We start from the raw sequence: 18,376 nt of genomic DNA, 5'->3' as shown, positions 1-18,376 counted from the left end.
GTCTGTCAGAATTTGAAATCGTCATGCTGGCTCTTTTAAGTAGCAGTAATTGATCTTGGCATTTGGCAATGGAAGTATTTGATACATCACACATACTTTATGAAGGGCCTTATACCAAGTTGAGCCATCAAGTTTAGTGTTGTTTGTTCCAAACAGCAGCAGCTCCATCATATCCTTAAACAAGGAATCAATAGCCTATGTTCTATCTTGGCCCTCCTCCAAGGCCCCTCCTTAGCGAATACGGCTGGTGATTTTGTATTTGTGTCATATGATGCACAGGGTTCAGGCTGTATCTGCATTTCCCGCTGCCAGCTTGGGATGTGTGTGGACCAGGGATATTGAAAGTCTGTCTCCTTCACCTTTAGTTTTTGCTGCATCGCCTCTGAGAGTGAGTTTCTCTTGGCGTTTTTATCTTAACAATGCTTATGTTTTAGCCACTATTTTTGACTGCAGCTTTCTATCACAGCCACCGAGAGAAGCTTTCCAGTCTCCATAGTAACCCTCAATGCTGTTACTGTACTAGTTCCAGTTGATAAATTGTAAAGCAGGGTTTTTTGCGGGGGCGGGGGGCTTCATGTCCATGATAAGAGCCTTATATTTTGACAGATTTTATGCAACTAGAAAGTAGATTTGGTGTAAAATGTTAAGTCTAAGTGAGGGGACAAGGACAGATTTTAGGGAAATGAGATAACTGACAAATTTGCCCTTCTTGCCCTATCTTCCTGGCAGTTAAATGACAGGCAAGAAGAGTCAGTGCTACAGTATGGGTTTTTTTTCTTCCTACAGAGCTAGAAAACTGATATGCTCTCAAAGACTCTTACAAATTTCAAATTGTTTTCAGCTCTTTCTCTGTATAATACAGAATGTGGCATTCCTGTGTGTCACTGTCAAATTGGGCTGGGGAAAGCTTAGAGCTCATGGGCAAAGCATTTGCTTTACAGGTAGTGTGTCCCAGGTTCAGTTCTGGGCACTTCACTTGAAAAAGGTTCCAATAGGAATATACTTATGGAAGCCTGGGAAAAACTGGAGGCTTTTAAGTTGTTTTATGAGGACTCTGTTTCCAGTGGAAAACTGGAGATTTTAGAGAACATTGACAAACATCCTATTAAGTATTTTCTGAGGATGAATGGAATGCTTCTTTAGATGAGGTTTTACTCAAGATGTGTGGTATGAAGGTTCTTAATGTAAGAATTTACAACATTAGATTATTTGTTCATGTACTATGGACGTGTTCAATGCATGCTTGTGGATAGATTGGGTTTCTGTAGCAGCCTGAAATACTCTCCCTCACCCAGCTACTACTCCTGGTGGAATTCAGAAAGCATTTGGACTTCTGCAGAAGTGAGGGGAGCTGAGAGAGTACTACTATGCAGGTGGAAGTCCTTGTCCTTAAAGAAACCCATTGATTAAACGGAGAACTGCTGCCAGACAGAAGGGATGATACCAGGCTAGCTGGATCAATAATCTGAGTTGACGGAAGAGAACTTCCATTTATCAGCCATCCCCATCTTGAGGTCAGTTCCAGGAGCCAGAGGCTTGTCATGAAGACCAGCTGTAGCAGAGGTTTGGCAGGTGGAAACCTGGGGGAGGACTATTTCTGCTGTTTGCCCTTGGTTTTGGAACTCCCTCCTGCTAGAGTTGAGAACAAACAATTCCTTTATTAATGAGACTGATTCATGAAGGAAAGCTGCTAATTGTCTGCTGGTTTTTCTTTCAGCAAGATGGTAAACCAGTCCTGGGATCTTGGATTAAATTCCAGGTTTATGAGCCTGCGGTCTTACTGAGAGCACTGTGCATCCAGTGGACTCACAGGACATCGCTTACTAGGATATATGACTCTTTCTCATGGGGTGCTCTTTCCCTCATCCTTGTCTCCTCTGTTGATCTGCCCATCTCTGCTTGTGCACTCTCACATATTTTGTGTAGCTTCATTTATGTACTTATAGTCTGCGTTTCTTACTAACACAGATTTTGTTTCTGGGTTCTATTTTTGGGCGACAAACAGATAAGAATTGCTTTAAATATATTCTGATGGTCACCGCATTACTCATTTGAGTTGCAGCCCCTCTTTCTCTGACACATTCTTGTTTCTTGAGGTGTGTAGTAATCTGTTAGCCTCTTTTAGGTGACCAGGGAGAAAACAGAAACTTGCAGAACTAACTTCCAGTTTTAACCTAAAATCTGCCACTGGGACTTGATTCTTTGTGGCTGAAAAGATATTTTGCTCTATCCTTGGTATCTCTATGCCTTGTGAATTGGCAATAAATAAAATTCCAGTTTAGGGATTTCACTTGGCCTGTATTCATTGTTATGATGCAGGATAATGCTAAGTTAACTTCAGACTTTGGAAGAAACTACCCACATCTCTGCAGGCTGTGATAAGTAGCACCTACTTTTAAGTGAAGATCAATATTTGCATAGTGATTAATTTTACATTCAGCACTAAGGAATGAATCCAGCCATTCCCTTTTTCTCCCTTCCCCCATATCCTTAGAAGTTGTCACTTCAACAGGGGTGATGTGGGATAAGGATTGTTTTAGGAGGTTTGATGTGTGATGGGCTCTGTGGTCACTGCTTTTAGGACAAGTACAGTCAAGGTGACCAACCCTAAGGCAAGAAGAAGAGTTGGTTCTTATATGCCGCTTCTCTCTACCCAAAGGAGGCTCAAAGCAGCTTACATTTGCCTTCTCTTTCCTCTCCCCACAACAGACACCCTGTGAGGTGGGTGAGGCTGAGAGAGCCCTGATATCAGTGCTCGGTCAGCACAGTTTTATCAGGGCCATTGTGAGCCCAAGGTCACCCAGCTGGCTGCATGTGGGGGAGTGGGGAATCAAACCCAGCTTGCCAGACTAGAAGTCCACACTCTTAACCACTACACCAAGCTGGCAAGGGAGCTGTGTTCCAGATATGAATATTTCAGTCTAGGATGCAGTCCTATATGTACATAGGGGTGTGCTTCTCATTAGTTGGGCTCATTTTCTGTCTGATCTGCTGAGCCTAGAAGCTGTTAGCTGGATGGAAGGCCACCTGGGGGAAGGTTCACAGCTCAGCAGCAGAGCATGTGCTTTGCTTGCTGACAATTCCAGGATTAATCCCTGGTATAGCTGAAGGCGGTAGCAGAGCTAGGGCAATTATCTACCTGAGTACTACTGCCAGTCTAAATATACAATACTGAGCATGAAAGGAAAATAAACAGTGCTAGGCTTGCTGGACCCACGCAGTATATGGCAGCTTTATATATTCAGAGTAGGTCTGATTCCTGTGCAGACACTTGGTGGTCTATGAGTTATCTGCCTCCTCCTGAGCTTGTGTGTCCCAGATTGCATTGCTTGAGATTGGTGAGCAGCCTAAAGACTGCTTTAAAGTGTGACTAGTATTTAAATAGTGCATATAGAGTGAAACTTGTTGCCTCGCTCTTGAATATTTTATAGGAACATTAGTTGCATCAGTTACAAGCATTGGATGCTGTGGGAGCTTTCAGGGTGGCTTCTGAGAGAATGTGTGCTTTTCCGATTAAGTTGGCTGTACTGTAATCATCTCTATAAACCTAAAACTCTCCATCTGTGTTGGTGATACAGCAGCTTGCATAAGAGGCTTGGTGTGTTTGGCACTGTGAATGTTGCTGGCCCGTCTCATCTCTTCTTTGCTGTACTCCTCCTATCACTGCAGAGTTCTTCTCTCAGGGAGTAGCTTTTGCTGTGGTGTTTAATATGACAGCAGTGTCAAGTGCCTGAAAGGAGAGACCCATGGTTTCAGGTTTGTCTGAACTGGAAGAAAGGGTTGTTCCAATCATGATGGAAATTGATTTGGGGTCATAGAATCGTAAAGTTAGAAGTGACCACCAGGGTCATCTAGTTCAACCCTCTGCACAATGCAGGAACTCAGAACTACCTGCCACCCCGAATTTCATGCTCAAGTGATTCTCCCCACACCCACACTCTCCACAATCCAGCCTGGCCTGGAGGAAATTCACCTACCATCCCACAGTGGTGATCAGCAATTCCCTGGGTATGCCAGGAAGGGCCACAAGAGGTAGACACTGGCACATCCTTTCCTGCCCACCCACCCATAATTTGCCTAAGTTCATAAAATCAGCATTTATGTCAGATGACTCTCTAGCCTCTGTTTAAAAGTGTAGTATAGTGTAGTCTGCTCATGCAAGGGCAGTTGCACATTCACCCAGGCAATTGGCAAATTGTTCTTATTCTAAAATGCATAGATTCCTAATTCATGTCTTAACACTCTTGCATTGCTATAGCATAGTGGGAAGCTGACCGCCAGAATGTTCCCAAATAACATCATTGCATTTATCTGTATTTCATTCCCAAACCTTTATATCTAATCCGTTAAAACCAATCCAGGTCTCCTCTACAGAGTTGTTGTAAGCATTACTGTGAAGTTGTATGGCATGATTCTAACACACAAAGGCTATAGTTGTGCACAGTAATGCTATCTAGGAATGTCCTGGGAGAGGGATTCTGTTCAGTGACCCTGATTTAGTCAAATCATGATAAATAGTGTGCACTGTGCTGAATCCTAAGGTGTATTTTCCTGTTGATATTTGTGAGGAGTCAGGACAGCCAAACAACTGCTTCAGCATTGTTTTTCTCTTTATAATAAGTGGGATTCTTGACTTTTGTAGAAATTGGCTTGGCTGAGGCTACCTGTCCAAAGAAAACTGACCTTCAGCAACAAAGAATACCATTGCAAATAAGCCCACAAGCCTTATCTGTACAGTCATTTCTAGCCTTAAAGCACCAGGTTCTCTGTTAGGTTGCCTGGAGTCCATTTTTAGTCACCGTAGGTTACCAGGAGAGAAGCCATTTAAAAGTTTGGGATGGAAACTTATCATCATTGCACCATGCAGTGCTGAATCCACTTCACTCAGTGTTTTTCTGTCCATTTAATCCTTTGTTTGCTTAAGTATTTGTGTACTGTCCTACATCCCAAGCAGTTTAAAATAATACGGAAATCTTAATACAACAAAAGTGCCTTGACCTAGAGAGAGTCATTTCAGTAGAGTGCATAAGAACAGTTGAGTGAAAAAATTATTTAGACCAAAACAGCTTCAACCCTTTACAAAAATTAGCACAATATCTTTCTCGTTTGACTTTTTAAAGGAAGTTGTTTCCAGAGGACTACAGAGAAATTCATCCTAGATTCATCCTAGATTGATACCAAACTAATATGGTAGAAAAGTGGTACCATCAAAAGTGCTCACTGCATTGACCAACAGACAGATAGACATTATATAACTAGTTTGGTAACACACATAGGGAGGTCTGTCTTCCTGTTCTGGGCCTAATTTGGTAGGGACAGTCCCAAGAAAATTGGGGAGAGACTTTACACTTGTGAGATACTTGATATTTGTTCATTCCTTCTCTACTAATAATGTTTGAGGCAGCTCACAGCAGTCATGAAATGTATGTCAAAGCAAAACTGAGCAGGAGATAAAGACTGCTGATAAAATTGCCTAAAACTTCTTTAAAATTTACAATGCAGAACAATGAACAGTATCTCATTTCAGCCCGTAAGCAATCATGTGCCTCCAGCTGGTAATCAAGACCACCTGTGCTGTTTGTCCAGTGAAGGCCGCATGAACAATCCTCATCCTCCACATAAGCCTATCCTAGACTAGGTGGCTTCAGCAGACAGGATCTTCTCGATTGCTATGGCTTGACTTCAGAGTGCCTTCCCAAAGAAAATCCCCCATCATCATCCCTATTGCAGTTCTGCCCAATACAGCCTTCTTTGAGTGGGCCTGTGGTATCTCAGCAATGATGTAGGACTGTTGATTTTATCTGAGCCAGCTTGGTGTAGTGGTTAATGTGTTGGACTATGTAACTCAGGTATGAATCCTTTACCATGGAGGCTTGCTAGGTGATCTTGGCCAGTCATGAACTCTCAGCCTAGCCTGCCTCCCAGGATTCAGTGGAGGAGATATGAATCATGTCAGCGGCTTTGGGGAGAAAAGTAGAATATGAACGTGAATACATTTTTAAAAACTCATGAGAAATTGAGCCTTGCCAAGGCAGATAGTTGAGACTTTTCAGATTAACCTCTCCTTTTCATGTTTATGTATATATTTATTTTGTAGTGTTATTACTCAGTTACATAACACATAACCATATTTATTCCAATAAAAGCTTACTGACTGACATAACCATATATTAACCAAACCATGACAAAGGGGGAAAAACCAAGTACAAAAAAGAAAAGGAAACAAATTAACGAGTTTACATTTAATGTTTTGTTTTACTTCAGATAAGTTTTTGCTGCTTTATTGCCCACAGTAGCATCATTTATTTAAAAGGATATTTTTCTTATTATCATTAAATGGAGGTTGAAGTGGTTTTGAGTGTTGGCTTGCAAAAAGACGTAGAATTCCAAAGAGCATCATGTTTGCTTGTATTTTTGTTTTTTCTCCCTACTTCTGCTCCTCGGCTAGTGAAAATTGTCATCCGGGGGGACAGGAACACAGGGAAGACCACTCTTTGGCATAGACTCCAAGGAAAGAAATTTGTTGAAGAATACATTCCTACTCAGGAGATCCAAGTCACCAGCATCCATTGGAATTATAAAAGTAAGTTCATGAACCTGTCGCCTTGTCTGAGGTCCTTGAGCATAGTGGACAGCCAGTATCTGTGGAAAATATCAAGGGGAAAATGGTTATTCTGGCCAAGGATTTTTAACTGAAGATGCTGGGGATCAAACCTGGAACCCATCTGTATTTCTCTGCTGCTGAGATGTAGCCTGTCTCCATAAGGAGCTGTCTAACACAGAATCAGACCTTGGAACAGTTTTGCTTGGTACTGTACACTGCTTCTCTAGGGTCTTGGGCCTTGTTCTTTCCCAGGGATTAAATTTAAGCTGATCTTACTGCAGAGCAGGTGCTCTATCACTGACCTCTGGTTGTTCTTGAAGCTGAAGTCACTGTTGTTACACCACATAATTGAGGTTAGAAAATGGATTCCAAAGGTGTCCTTTTATGGGTTATTTATAAATCTCTTGGCAGTGATTTGGGGCTTGAAAAACATCTTGCTGGAATGCCCTTGCAAAGTATGCCAGCTTTTTAGACTTCCTCCATATCTCCCCCCCCCCCCAATATAGGAGGTGTCTTGTGATAAAAATTTTGTCATGTCTTTGGTTTGTGACAGGTGTTCTTTCTTACATTATGCATATTTCATATTTGCAGCCACTGATGATATTGTGAAAGTTGAAGTCTGGGATGTAGTTGACAAAGGTGAGGTCATCTTTTTCTCTCTTTCTGATAGTACAATGTTTCTGTCTCAGTGCTCAAATTACATGCGGCAATATTTGGAAACAGGTTTCTGCTGTTAATGATACTTCCTTCTTCCCTAGTGGCTTAAATGTGTGTCAAAATAGTTTAATAGAAAAAACCACAAGGGCATCTTTGACTCCAGAGTGGCTCCTCACAGTGGAGGGCTGTTTGCTGCTAATCTAAATGATCTACTGCTTTGTTCTGGCCTCTGTCCAGCCAGTGTTTGCAGAGGATTCTGCTGTGTGTCTGCATTAAATGTGATCACACCCTCCAGCCACATTTAATACAGAAGCGCAGAGGAAGCTGCCTGTTGGGTCCATCCAATCAGGAAACATACTTGGATAATTAATTTGTGCAGAAGCCTCTTTAGAAGTCATTTAGGTTTGATTTTGCACGCTCAATTAGTCTATCTTTTGGGGTACAAAAATAAAAAGCATTTCTGTTCTTTAATGGAGAAAAATACCTGTCATTAGAGTTTTGGGACACCTTGCTTAAGCTTAATCAAAAGAATCTTGTACAATTGATCATTAATATGGCACCTTTAGAAAAGAGAAGCTTGACATCTGAGGCTTGCAGTCTTTCATTGTTGCATTTGTGTTTTTTACATGTTGTCTTTTCTCCCCTCCTCCCCCAATACGTTCAGGCCAAAAAATCCAGCTACGTGATGCTTTGGGTGAGAGTGAATTTAGATTAGATCTCAGCCCTTCCTTAGCAAAGCCTCTTGACCCTTCTGTAGCTGTATGCCGATTGGGTGGGTGGGGTCCTTGCTTCATCTTTTCTTTCTCTTATGTGCATTTTTACCTAGTTGTGTGTGGCGTGCTACACTTTGCAAGGCTGAATTTGAAACTGCAAATCCTGCATGCGTTGCAAAGTTGCGTGTTCATTTGTGGACTGAAAATTTGCTTTTCTTGCCCTGAAAGTGAATGAATCCGAACTGGTAATTCCCCAGAATTTGATTTGGAGCATCTCCTACGTATGTAAGATTATGCCCAGACATTGGCTCAAGTGCATATGTCTTTCTCAGCGCATCCTGCTATAGGTACTTGCTGCAAGGGCTCTTATGCAAGTTCTGTTTAAATGAGTGGAGAGTACACAGTGGTAGTTCTCGGAGGATTCCTCCAAAACATCCCACTTAAAATTGTTTGCAAATGTTGCCTATATCAGTAAGACCAGTGTGCTGAACATGGAATTTGGCATGCAGAGATTTTGGGTTTTGAAGTTTTGAGCACCTAAGATCACCGCAGAAGATGGCAGTGCAGAACCTGTCAGGTGGGAGGTGTTTCTCTAGCTTGCACCTCCAAAGCTGCCTGAATACTGCTCCATCTATCTTAGTGCTGCAATAGGGAGTGGCTCTTATGATATTCTGGCGATTTCCTTCAGTCCCACTGTTGGAGATATGAGGATAGGGTTGGAGACTTTCTGCATGCAAAGCATCTAAATGAGAAGTTCTCCTTAGAGTTCCTTCATCTTCCTCCTGTTCCTTACAAACCAAATACCATTTCTTCTTTCATCCCCTTAGTCCATATGTTAGAGCCTATGAAATGTAGGAGTGTTGACTTTGAGACTGTGTTAAATATTCAGTAGAATATTCAGATCTCCTGCTTGGACCAGAACAGACATTTGCACAGGGTGTTTTGCTGCTGGCCATGGGTAGCTGTAGTGCAAGATTTTGAGTGCCTCTGGGCTGAATTTGTGGAGCTATGCATCTGCCCCTGTTCTTGACCTTTTCATCTAAGCTGTGCATGAGACAGGTATTTCAAGTTTAATTTCTTACCTGTGCCTTAAATTTATGTACTTGAAATGTCACCCCAGTAGCAGCGGTGTACTGTTTTAGAACTTGCCCATTAGTTTTGTCCGTTAGTTTTGTGAAGAGTATTGCCTAACTCAGCAGCAAGTTGTTGCCACACAGTCCTTTTTAGCACAGTCCTTCAGAAATGAACTTTGCATGGCCAGGGGGGATTAAATTGGCACTAATTTGTTGTAGGCTACCTCCATGTTAGCTGCGCAGCACCACTTATCTGAAGCTCCTTAAATATGCAGCCAACTTGCATAGCCATTGCTGCAAACATCCGGGAGGTGATGCTATACAAAATGTTACAAAAGGTGGAGCAATTGGCTATGATGCTCCTTTCTTTGAGAAGGGGATCTTATGAGGCAGCTTCTCAAGAAGGGTCTGTTTCAGTGTCCTAGTGAAATGGTCCTGCCCTTTCTGCTTCGGATAATGGAACGTGCCTTCTCTCCCCTTCCCTCAGCTCTGTCCTATTCAATCTTTGTGAGTAGGTTTTCTAGAAGCTGCTGGTACCATGAAAATAGTTAGAAAATAGTCTTACCCCCAGTATGCATATCGGCTAACCAACCTTTCTAGCCACTTTTTGGCTCTGGTTGCCTTTAGCTACCCTTATCTCCAACAACCACCAGAAGGAGCAGTTCCATGGTTTGGGCAACAGCCTTGTAGCAACAAGTTGGAGTTGTATCATCTCATAGTTTATGTTCTTCAGCCAGCACAGTTCTTTGCTGCCCCATATAGCAAACTCCTTTTGTCCGATCGTGCTGCCACCGCCAACTCTGTAAAGGGCTCTGTTAGACAGCTGGCCTAGAGTGCACTTTCGGCTGTAACAAGTGGGAATGCTGACCCATTGTACTGTTGACTGTTTGCTGCCACCATGTTTGAACTTCCTGTTTGAGCTTTCAGGAAGAAAGGCGTGCAGTGCAGAAAGTTGAAAAAAGCTATCAATGGATACTTTTCTGCTGACCCTTTTAATTGGACTCTTTCTGGTTGCTTCCAATAGGCAAATGCAAAAAGCGAGGGGATGGTTTGAAACTGGAGAATGACCCACAGGAGGTAAGATGAACAGATCAATATTTGGTTGTCTTCCTTGTCTTCCTTCATTGAACTTGAGTGGGCACCTGCCAGGGGTAGTCAAACTGCGGCCCTCCAGATATCCGTGGACTACAATTCCCAGGAGCCCCTGTCAGCATTCGCTGGCAGGGGCTCCTGTGAATTGTAGTCCACGGACATCTGGAGGGCCGCAGTTTGACTACCCCTGTGCTAAACCTTGGAAGCCCCAGACTTCAGGGAATGGTGGAGAGAGCTCGGGTAAGCATGGTCCTGCCTGTCCTGCAGGAGGCCGTTCTGGCTGCTTCTTGGTTGAAATTGACTCAAAATTGTCTTAGGCAAGGGTAGTCAAACTGTGGCCCTCCAGATGTCCATGGACTACAAGCGAATGCTGGCAGGGGCTTTTGGGAATTGTAGTCCATGGACATCTGGAGGGCCGCAGTTTGACTACCCCCGGCCTTAGGGCTGTGGCATCTTACTGTCCTTGAGAGCCAGGCAGAGTATAAATTTAAGAAATAAACATAAGTTGTTTTGTCCTGAAGCCAATACCGTATTTCTTAGTTCCGTTATCACTTCAGAATTCAGGAAATTTAAATATAGCCTCGTAGAAAAAATTCTAGGAGGAGGGCTGATAACTAGAATTCCTCTTCTTGTTCTGTCTTTCAACAGGCAAGGGAGTGTTGAGATATGCAACCTCCTCTCCTGCTGCACTGAGTTGCACTGAGTATATTCTGTAAAGCATGTTGCATGTTGGTGGTGCTAACTAAACACACAGTATTGCATGTTCCCTTGCTCCTGTGCAGACCAGCTCCATAAGTTCACTTTACCATGGAAAAACAGGAATCATGGTACCTGTGAGAATGCTTAGGATCATGGTTAGGGTTTTTGTCTTGATCTCATTTCAGTGACTTAAGCTTTGAATCGTTTATTGGGAGCGAACAGAAGATAATTCCTTGGTCTGATACCCCAACAGTTTCATGGGCTGCGCATATCTCTGGGCACAAGCAAGGTGTTAGTTTCAGCCTTAGAAGCTCAAATTACTTTGAGGACAGATTATTTTCATGTGAACCCATTCTTTAACTTGTGCCACTGAGGCCTTGCTCAGAATTCCTCAGCACATAGAAGGGGCCTTTTAGTGATTGCTTCCCTGTGACTGCTGCCTCCCCAGCTTTTGGAGGCAGGTAGAAGGCCCCCTATTCTGCTGGGGCATTAGGAATGGAACTCGACTAGTGCTGCTGGATTTGCACATCTTGGTTATAATTTTTAGCATTGAATTGTTGTTGCTGTGAATTACTTTGCTACTTAGCAAGTTAAATAGTGATATAACAGCGTGGCAAATAGGCTTGGGACCAGGGCGGAAAGCTGCTATATGAAGGCCCAGTGTTATGTACATTAGCCAGTTTCAGTGTGCATGTGGGAGAGATGCTGCTTCTGCATATAGAAAAGCAGCATATTGTGCAGTTGTGTTCTGCCCGAGTGTTAGCCTTGACATGCTGTTTTTCCCCCCTAGGTGTTAGGTTTATTTGCTACAACATATAGATGTGCAAATTGTCTCCCCTCTCTTGCATGCAGGGATATCTTTGCCACTTTGCTTCTGTTGATGGGATAACTTAGTGAGACAGGACCTGTATTTGTTGTGTGTGTGGGTAGGACAAAGCATTCTAGGGGAAAGTATGTGGCCCAATGTTGCCTTGTGGGCATTGACTTTACAGTCCCTCAAGAGATCCTTTCTTGCTCTGTTCTGTCAGCAAATGTTTAAAAACCTCACTTGCAGTTTTGGGCTTGCGAATTGTATGTGTGGCATGGTATAGGGCCTCTTTGGTTGTGGTAGCTCCCTCTTAGAAGTGGGTGGTGAGTGGAGTGGGAACAGCTGGGGGCAAGGTCAGGACGTAGTCTGAAAGATCAGCAGATCAAGGAGAGTCCTTCAGCTAGTTCTACTTGTCAACCTCACCTCTGATTATTAGGCTATGACACAAACTCACAGTTTGATCTGATTCTCTCCCCCCCCCCCCTTTTTTTTTTTTTCTTTCCATTATTTGGTTGCTGGGGAAACAAGTTAGCTAGGGAGCTTTGGGCAAGCCCACTACAGTTCTGACCCAAACTGTACATGTTTCATTCTGTGCTTTTCATCCCAGGCAGAGTCAGAGATGGCTTTGGATGCTGAATTCCTGGATGTATATAAGAACTGCAATGGTGTAGTGATGATGTTTGATATCACCAAGCAATGGTAAGAAGCCGGAGGATAGTACTTAAAAACGTTTTACTCATTGTAATTTGCTAACCAGCTCTGTTAGATTTGCGTGAAAGTCAGGAACTTTGTGCCAGGAGAAGCCAAATCCCGTGTGGTCTAGACAATCTGCATAATTTGGATTCTTTGATGCTAAGAGATTTCTCCTGCTCCCGGAGAGCTCAGAAGACCGTCAGAATCCTGATGTTCATCAAGTATGAAACTTTTATCCTGTACAGTTCTTCAGAGTTTGGGTAGTTGCCCAAATAGCTACCCTAAAATTTAGGATTTAGATGAATTCAGTCAATTAAAGAAGAGAAGAGCTGCTTTCTTATACTCCACTTTTCACTACCCGAGTGAGTCCCCTCCTCTCCTAGTTAAATGGACAGTAGACTGTGTCTTAAAGTTCCCCCATGGCTCTTGCACAAAGGGGAATGCCTGCATCAGCACAAACAGACATATGCAGATTGCCAGGTGATGGGAAGCTGGCTTATTATACATGTTCAGCCATACAGTCTTCCCAAAGAGGATCAGAGAATTCACCTAGTGCTAGATCGGTAAAACAGTGCAATTGCTGTGGACAGGTCTAGTACAAGGTGAATTCTCTGATCCCCTGATGAAGCCTTTTGTTCTGTTCCATGAATAGTTCATGTGCATCTTTCATAAATTCTCTGCTGTGTTCATCCATACTCTGGCCCAGGTGTGCCTACTGAGAGCATATCCGTTATTCAGGAGTGGATGCAACTTGATAGCAGGCTTCCAGGGTACCGTAATCATGATTAGTGCCTGCTTTCTGTTTGATCCAGGACCTTTAACTACATCTTGAAAGAGCTTCCTAAAGTGCCGACCCACGTTCCAGTGTGTGTGCTTGGGAACTACCGGGACATGGGGGAGCACAGGGTCATCCTGCCAGATGATGTCCGGGAGTTCATCGATAACCTGAACAGGTGAGAGCAATCTTAGCACAGCTGACTCTGTAGACACAAAGAGTTTCGCTATTGGACTATCTGGCACTTGTTAAATTGCTGCCTGGATATGGTGAAGCCCCTTTGGAATGAGAGTATGTGGGAATGAATACCATGAGGCCACTCATGCAAGCCCATTCTGCCAATGATGGTCCTCTCCCCTGGGCACAAAAGAGATGGAGAACAGTCTCACTTTTATTGGAGCAGGCTCACAGGCTACAACCCAGTATCATCACGTAAATGAACTGGAGTGCTGCTTTGTATATCCAGCAGTCAAAAATGAGACACCCTTGGCTGCCTCACTGATCCACAGAGTGCATTTCAATTGCCAGAAGAAAACTGCACTGAAAGCTGAATGTGGGTGGATTTAGACACCCTGTGCTTCAGCATGCATTGATTTTTGCACCTTTCCCGTATTGTTTGCCTTCCAGATTTCCATTTTACTCCCAAGGAGAGAACCGTTGTTCCATGCTAAGAGCCCCCAGGCAATCTGCGCAGCAGCTGCATGCCGGCTTTTCAGCAGGGCTGATATGTTAATTTGCCCCTCGGGAAACATAATAAGCCCCCTGGCAAGTTAAACTGTCAGCCTAGCTGTGATCTTGGAGAGATTACTCAGTGAGCACTGCCTTCTTCCTGTACCATTCTCCTCCCCTTTCTCATGCACAATGTTCTTCTTTCCCCTTATTTGGGCAGACCTCCTGGCTCTTCTTACTTTCGCTATGCCGAGTCTTCCATGAAGAACAGCTTTGGCCTCAAATACCTTCACAAATTCTTCAACATCCCCTTCTTGCAGCTTCAGGTAAGAGCATTCCTACCCTTCAAAGCTTAGGTGGTCTTGTGCCCAAAGCCTTTATGGTTGGCCTACTCACTCCTGCAGTGTGGGGGAGGACTCAGTGCGATAATCTGGTGGGCCAAGCCTTGTCAGTGGTCTTGTGCATTTTGCCGTTTGCTGGAAGAGCTCTGTGCTGCTCGGGACTCATCTGTTAAGAAAGAACTGAAGCACAGTAAAGCAGCGGTCCACAACCTTTTTAAGGTTGCAGCCCGTTGCCAAGAGGTGGGGGAAGAGGGGTGGGGAGAGAGGGCTCTGCGGGGGGGGGGGGGGAGAGGGAGTTGCGGCCCGCTGCCGAGGCTCTTGCGACCCGGCACCGGGCTGCGGGCCGGGGGTTGAAGACCCCCGCAGTAAAGGATTCCTTAAATACTCATACTCCAGACGTGGAAGATAAATCTGTCATAGCAGTTAGACATGAGACCTAGCAGCTTCTGAGCATTAGTTGCTAGAGGACAATAGTGGGCATTGTTGCTGCCGTCCCTTCCTTGTGAGCTGCTTGGAGCTATTGGGCCACCAAAGGATTTAGGGTGTAGGACTAAATGAACGTTTGACTGTTCTTCCACGGGTGCCGGTTGAATGAATGAAAATTCAAGATGAATTCTGTGTCAGGTGCCTTGTCACTCGTAACACATGCATTTGACAGTTCTCGTGCTCACATTGATGTTTCCTACCTAGCTCTGGTGAGACAGTGGGTTCAGCTTGATGTGACGGCATCCCTATGTCTGCTGCCATTATAAGGCTGGAATCCTTTTTGAAAAAAGCTGCAGGGGCCTGATCCTGAAATCTTCCTTGATGTTGCCTAGGCTGAGAGTGCTTGAAAATGGTGTGTGTGTGTGGTTGTGGTGGTGGGAGAAGCAAGCCATAGTAGCAGTGAAGGTGAGGAGCAGAGCTTGCTGGGTAATGAGGAAGCAGTCAGGGTTGGAGAAGAGCATCTCCATTGCTTGGCAAGCACCACCTGGCACCTTGATGCTGCTGTGGCTTTGGGCTGCTCCTCCATGCCATGTTCAAGCATCTTCAGCTGAGGCACTGTCAGGTAGGCACCCCCCCCCCATTTCTGAAATAAGAAAATCCCATCCTTAAAATGGTGGCAGTGTCCCCATGGTGGACCTGAGGGCATGGTCGCATCTAATTGAGCATCCAGGAATAGAGACTGACGAACAGGAAATTCTGCTGTTCTGCTAGCCTGCCTGCTCTTGTTCAGTCAAACCTGATGCAGCAGCCATTAATGCCTTGTTTCACTGTGTGACCTTTGCTGTCCCCAAAGATAAGTGGAAATGGAGAGCTTTACAAGGGATGCTGCAGCTTCAAGGGGGCCAGACTGCACTGTGATAGTGATAACTCTGCCACCTTGACCAGCCCTGATCTGTATATGAAGTTGAAATTGCATTTTTCAGACCTGGGAGCATTGAGAGTCACTCTAGGCTGTGCAGTTCACACGGAGTGTCTGTTCTTTCTGCTCCTCTTCAGTTGCCAATGCCTTTGAATGATGAGTGAGTTGGAATTTTCTGCAGCAAGTACAATGCAGAGCAGCTGGCCTGGCTCGCAGAGCAGAAGCTATATAAAGCTGGCACACTCCCGCGCTCAGGCTGTTGGGGGTGAGGAGGCAAGACTGCCATATTGGGTCAGAACAACGGTTTCTGTGGCTCAGCGTTCTGTCTATGCAAAACCAAAAAGGGAAACTGAAACCCAACCTAACCAGAAAAGTTAGAAACCCAAAGGTTGAGCTGGAAAAATGATTTATGTGAAATTCTTCAATTATTTGTTTCAAATAAATCAGAGGTAGTCAACCTGTGGTCCTCCAGATGTCCATGGACTACAATTCCCATGAACCCCTGCCAGCGTTTTCTGGCAGGGTCTCATGGGAATTGTAGTCCATGGACATCTGGAAGACCATAAAGTACACTAATTCAACATATTAAAAACTTGGTCATCATAATTTAAGAACAACACATTTCTAGACCAACAGAACGGACCATACACATTTTGACCCCAAGGGGTCTTCCTCAGTGGTCAAATTATTGTGAGGATTGTGCTTATATATAAAATCAAAATCAAAAGGCTTGCTGGGTGGCAAAGCAAAATCTGTTAGGTGCTGCTCAGACTAGTCTATTGTTGGTCTATTTCATGTGCAGTTAGAAATGTGTTGTTCTTAAATGATGATGACTATGTTTTTAATATGAATTGCTGCACTTTATGAAATAAAAACTTGGACATTTTCAAAACAAATCATGTTTGCAGCTCAACCTTTGGGTTCCTGACGTCTCAGTGTTCTGTCTGCCAGGAGTGGCCAGGCATATGCCTCGGAGTGTTTCTCAGAGACATCAGGCACAGCTATGCAGCTGCTTTTGACAATCCCTGGCATGTGACCATCCGAGGAATGTAGTCTGAATGCAGAAGTAGCACTTGGAATTCCTAGATTTGGAGGGGGCTCCAAGCAGTTTTGGTCTAAAAGCCAGTTGTGGTGTGCAGAGGAAGCCATTCTTGGACTGGGAGGTTCTGGATTCAAGGTTCCCCTCAAATGTCTTGGCTGAGTCATTGTTAGTCTGCATCTGCTTGTCTCTGCTTTTCACAGTGTGCTTGTATGGATAAATTGATATGAGGAGAAATTTCACTCTTGCACTTTCCATAATTTTCAGAGATTTCAGCTGCCTAAGAAGCTGGGCTGCATAACTTATTAATGTGCACTGCTAGGAAAGGCAAGTTCTCTAACAAAATCCTTAGCACTCTTGGCAAACGACAGCTCCTTGGAATCCTTGGGTCAAGGCATGACCATTAAACCAGTTTAGAATATTTTGAGTATATTTTGTTAGGTATATTGTGCAGGGCATGTCAAGCCTTGCTTGGTAGACCAGGGCTAGAAACGTCTTCCAAAAGCAAAGAATGAGTATGCCTGGTTTAGTTTAGCATCCTTTGTGTTCATAGTCCAATATCATTCAGTTCATTTATTTACAGTCCTTTGACCAGCAATTATATTCACAGCAAAAATATTGGAGTCCTAGTTTTGTTCGGTGACCTTTCATACTTTTATGTTGATTTTGTCTATTATGGAAGAGGTGAGAAGCCCTCTTTAAATTGTTGGGAACTGAGAGCAGAAATTGTGGATTTTGAGATTTCACTGGGCATTGTTCACACCAGTCGTGAGGGCTGGAAACTTCCCTTGTGGAGGGAAAAATGCAAGCCAAGCTTGAGGAGAATGGATTCTGCACCCTTCTTTGCGCCGAGGGCTCCCTTGGAGTTGTGTTGTACATACGCAGCCTCAGTTTATGTTGAGCCTGGTTTCTGTGTTGTGTTTGAATGCTGGCTTCTTACAAGGCTCTTGGATGTGGCTGTGTCAGTTTTGAGCTGCACCTTCTTGTCCTCCTGTGACGCTCATACATGTTTCATTGCGAAAGTGGAGGACAAAACACGCAGCACAACTGACACAGCCAGCTCTCTTAGGAAAAGTGGATGAAAGGCCTCTCAGTTATCAATCTCTGTCTAAGGTCTCATGATTTGGTCAACTGTTTGCATGACGCTGTATTTGAGTACAAGCCAACAGTTCCTCGCCCAGAGGGGTTGGCCATCCAAAAGGGACATAAGCACCCACAACGAAGGGAGGAGCAGGAGGGAGTTGAGAAGAAAAGGTTTTTATGCTGCCCAGAGCATGAGTTTAGCAACAGCGCAACCTAAGTTACATTCCCTCAGCGCACTCTTGCTTTCCAAAGCATGTAACGACCAGAGTCATGCTGAGGTGTGCTTCAGATAAGACCCTTGTTCATGGAGCAGTGCCATGAACAAAGCCTTTGGTTGAAAGTCGGGCTGCTTACAGTCTGGCACTGACCACAGTCACTTTTGCACTGTGGCTTAGAGCCTGGCTGCAGCACCTCTGCTTTCCAGCTTCAGAACGCACAAGCAGTGCCAGGCAACCTTGGAAAGCTCCAGTGTGAGGCTGGACTAGATTTCAGGGGGATTCCTAGCAGAATAAGTTGTTTGCTGAATAAGAGGCCCACGAGTTCAGCATCATCTTAATGTACCAGTAGAGGGTGCATGTGTTACGTACTCGGTTAAGCTAGGATAGTGCTGTAGCCAAAGTTCAGAGAATAGTGGTGGTTGCACCTTAAGCCCCCTGGATTGCTCATTACTTTTTACAACTGATTGGTTGCATTCTGTGCTTGAAATCACTCCTAGAAGGTGTGCACAATTTTGAAAGGATAAGACGAGTGCATCATGCTGATTGACAGATGCATCAAAAGATTGG

The 18,376-nt window shown here is 44.2% G+C and overlaps 1 protein-coding gene across 3 annotated transcripts in view; it reads left to right on the top strand.

Moving 5' to 3' along the window:
* RABL6 (RAB, member RAS oncogene family like 6) overlaps nucleotides 1-18,376 on the top strand; it is a 38,993-nt gene that overhangs the window by 4,477 nt on the left and 16,140 nt on the right. For 2 of the 3 annotated variants that reach the window (XM_077307055.1, XM_077307053.1), the window contains exons 2-8: nucleotides 6,449-6,583; nucleotides 7,196-7,243; nucleotides 7,926-7,955; nucleotides 10,072-10,124; nucleotides 12,254-12,345; nucleotides 13,152-13,292; nucleotides 14,004-14,109. In XM_077307055.1, the coding sequence (XP_077163170.1) occupies nucleotides 6,449-6,583; nucleotides 7,196-7,243; nucleotides 7,926-7,955; nucleotides 10,072-10,124; nucleotides 12,254-12,345; nucleotides 13,152-13,292; nucleotides 14,004-14,109 (605 nt within the window). The remainder of the gene's footprint in view (nucleotides 1-6,448; nucleotides 6,584-7,195; nucleotides 7,244-7,925; nucleotides 7,956-10,071; nucleotides 10,125-12,253; nucleotides 12,346-13,151; nucleotides 13,293-14,003; nucleotides 14,110-18,376) is intronic. The other variant, XM_077307054.1, reaches the window with a different exon arrangement.

Source organism: Paroedura picta, chromosome 12 (genome assembly GCF_049243985.1).
Source record: "Paroedura picta isolate Pp20150507F chromosome 12, Ppicta_v3.0, whole genome shotgun sequence".
NCBI lineage: Eukaryota > Metazoa > Chordata > Lepidosauria > Squamata > Gekkonidae > Paroedura > Paroedura picta.
This window is presented reverse-complemented; position numbering and strand designations above follow the sequence as displayed.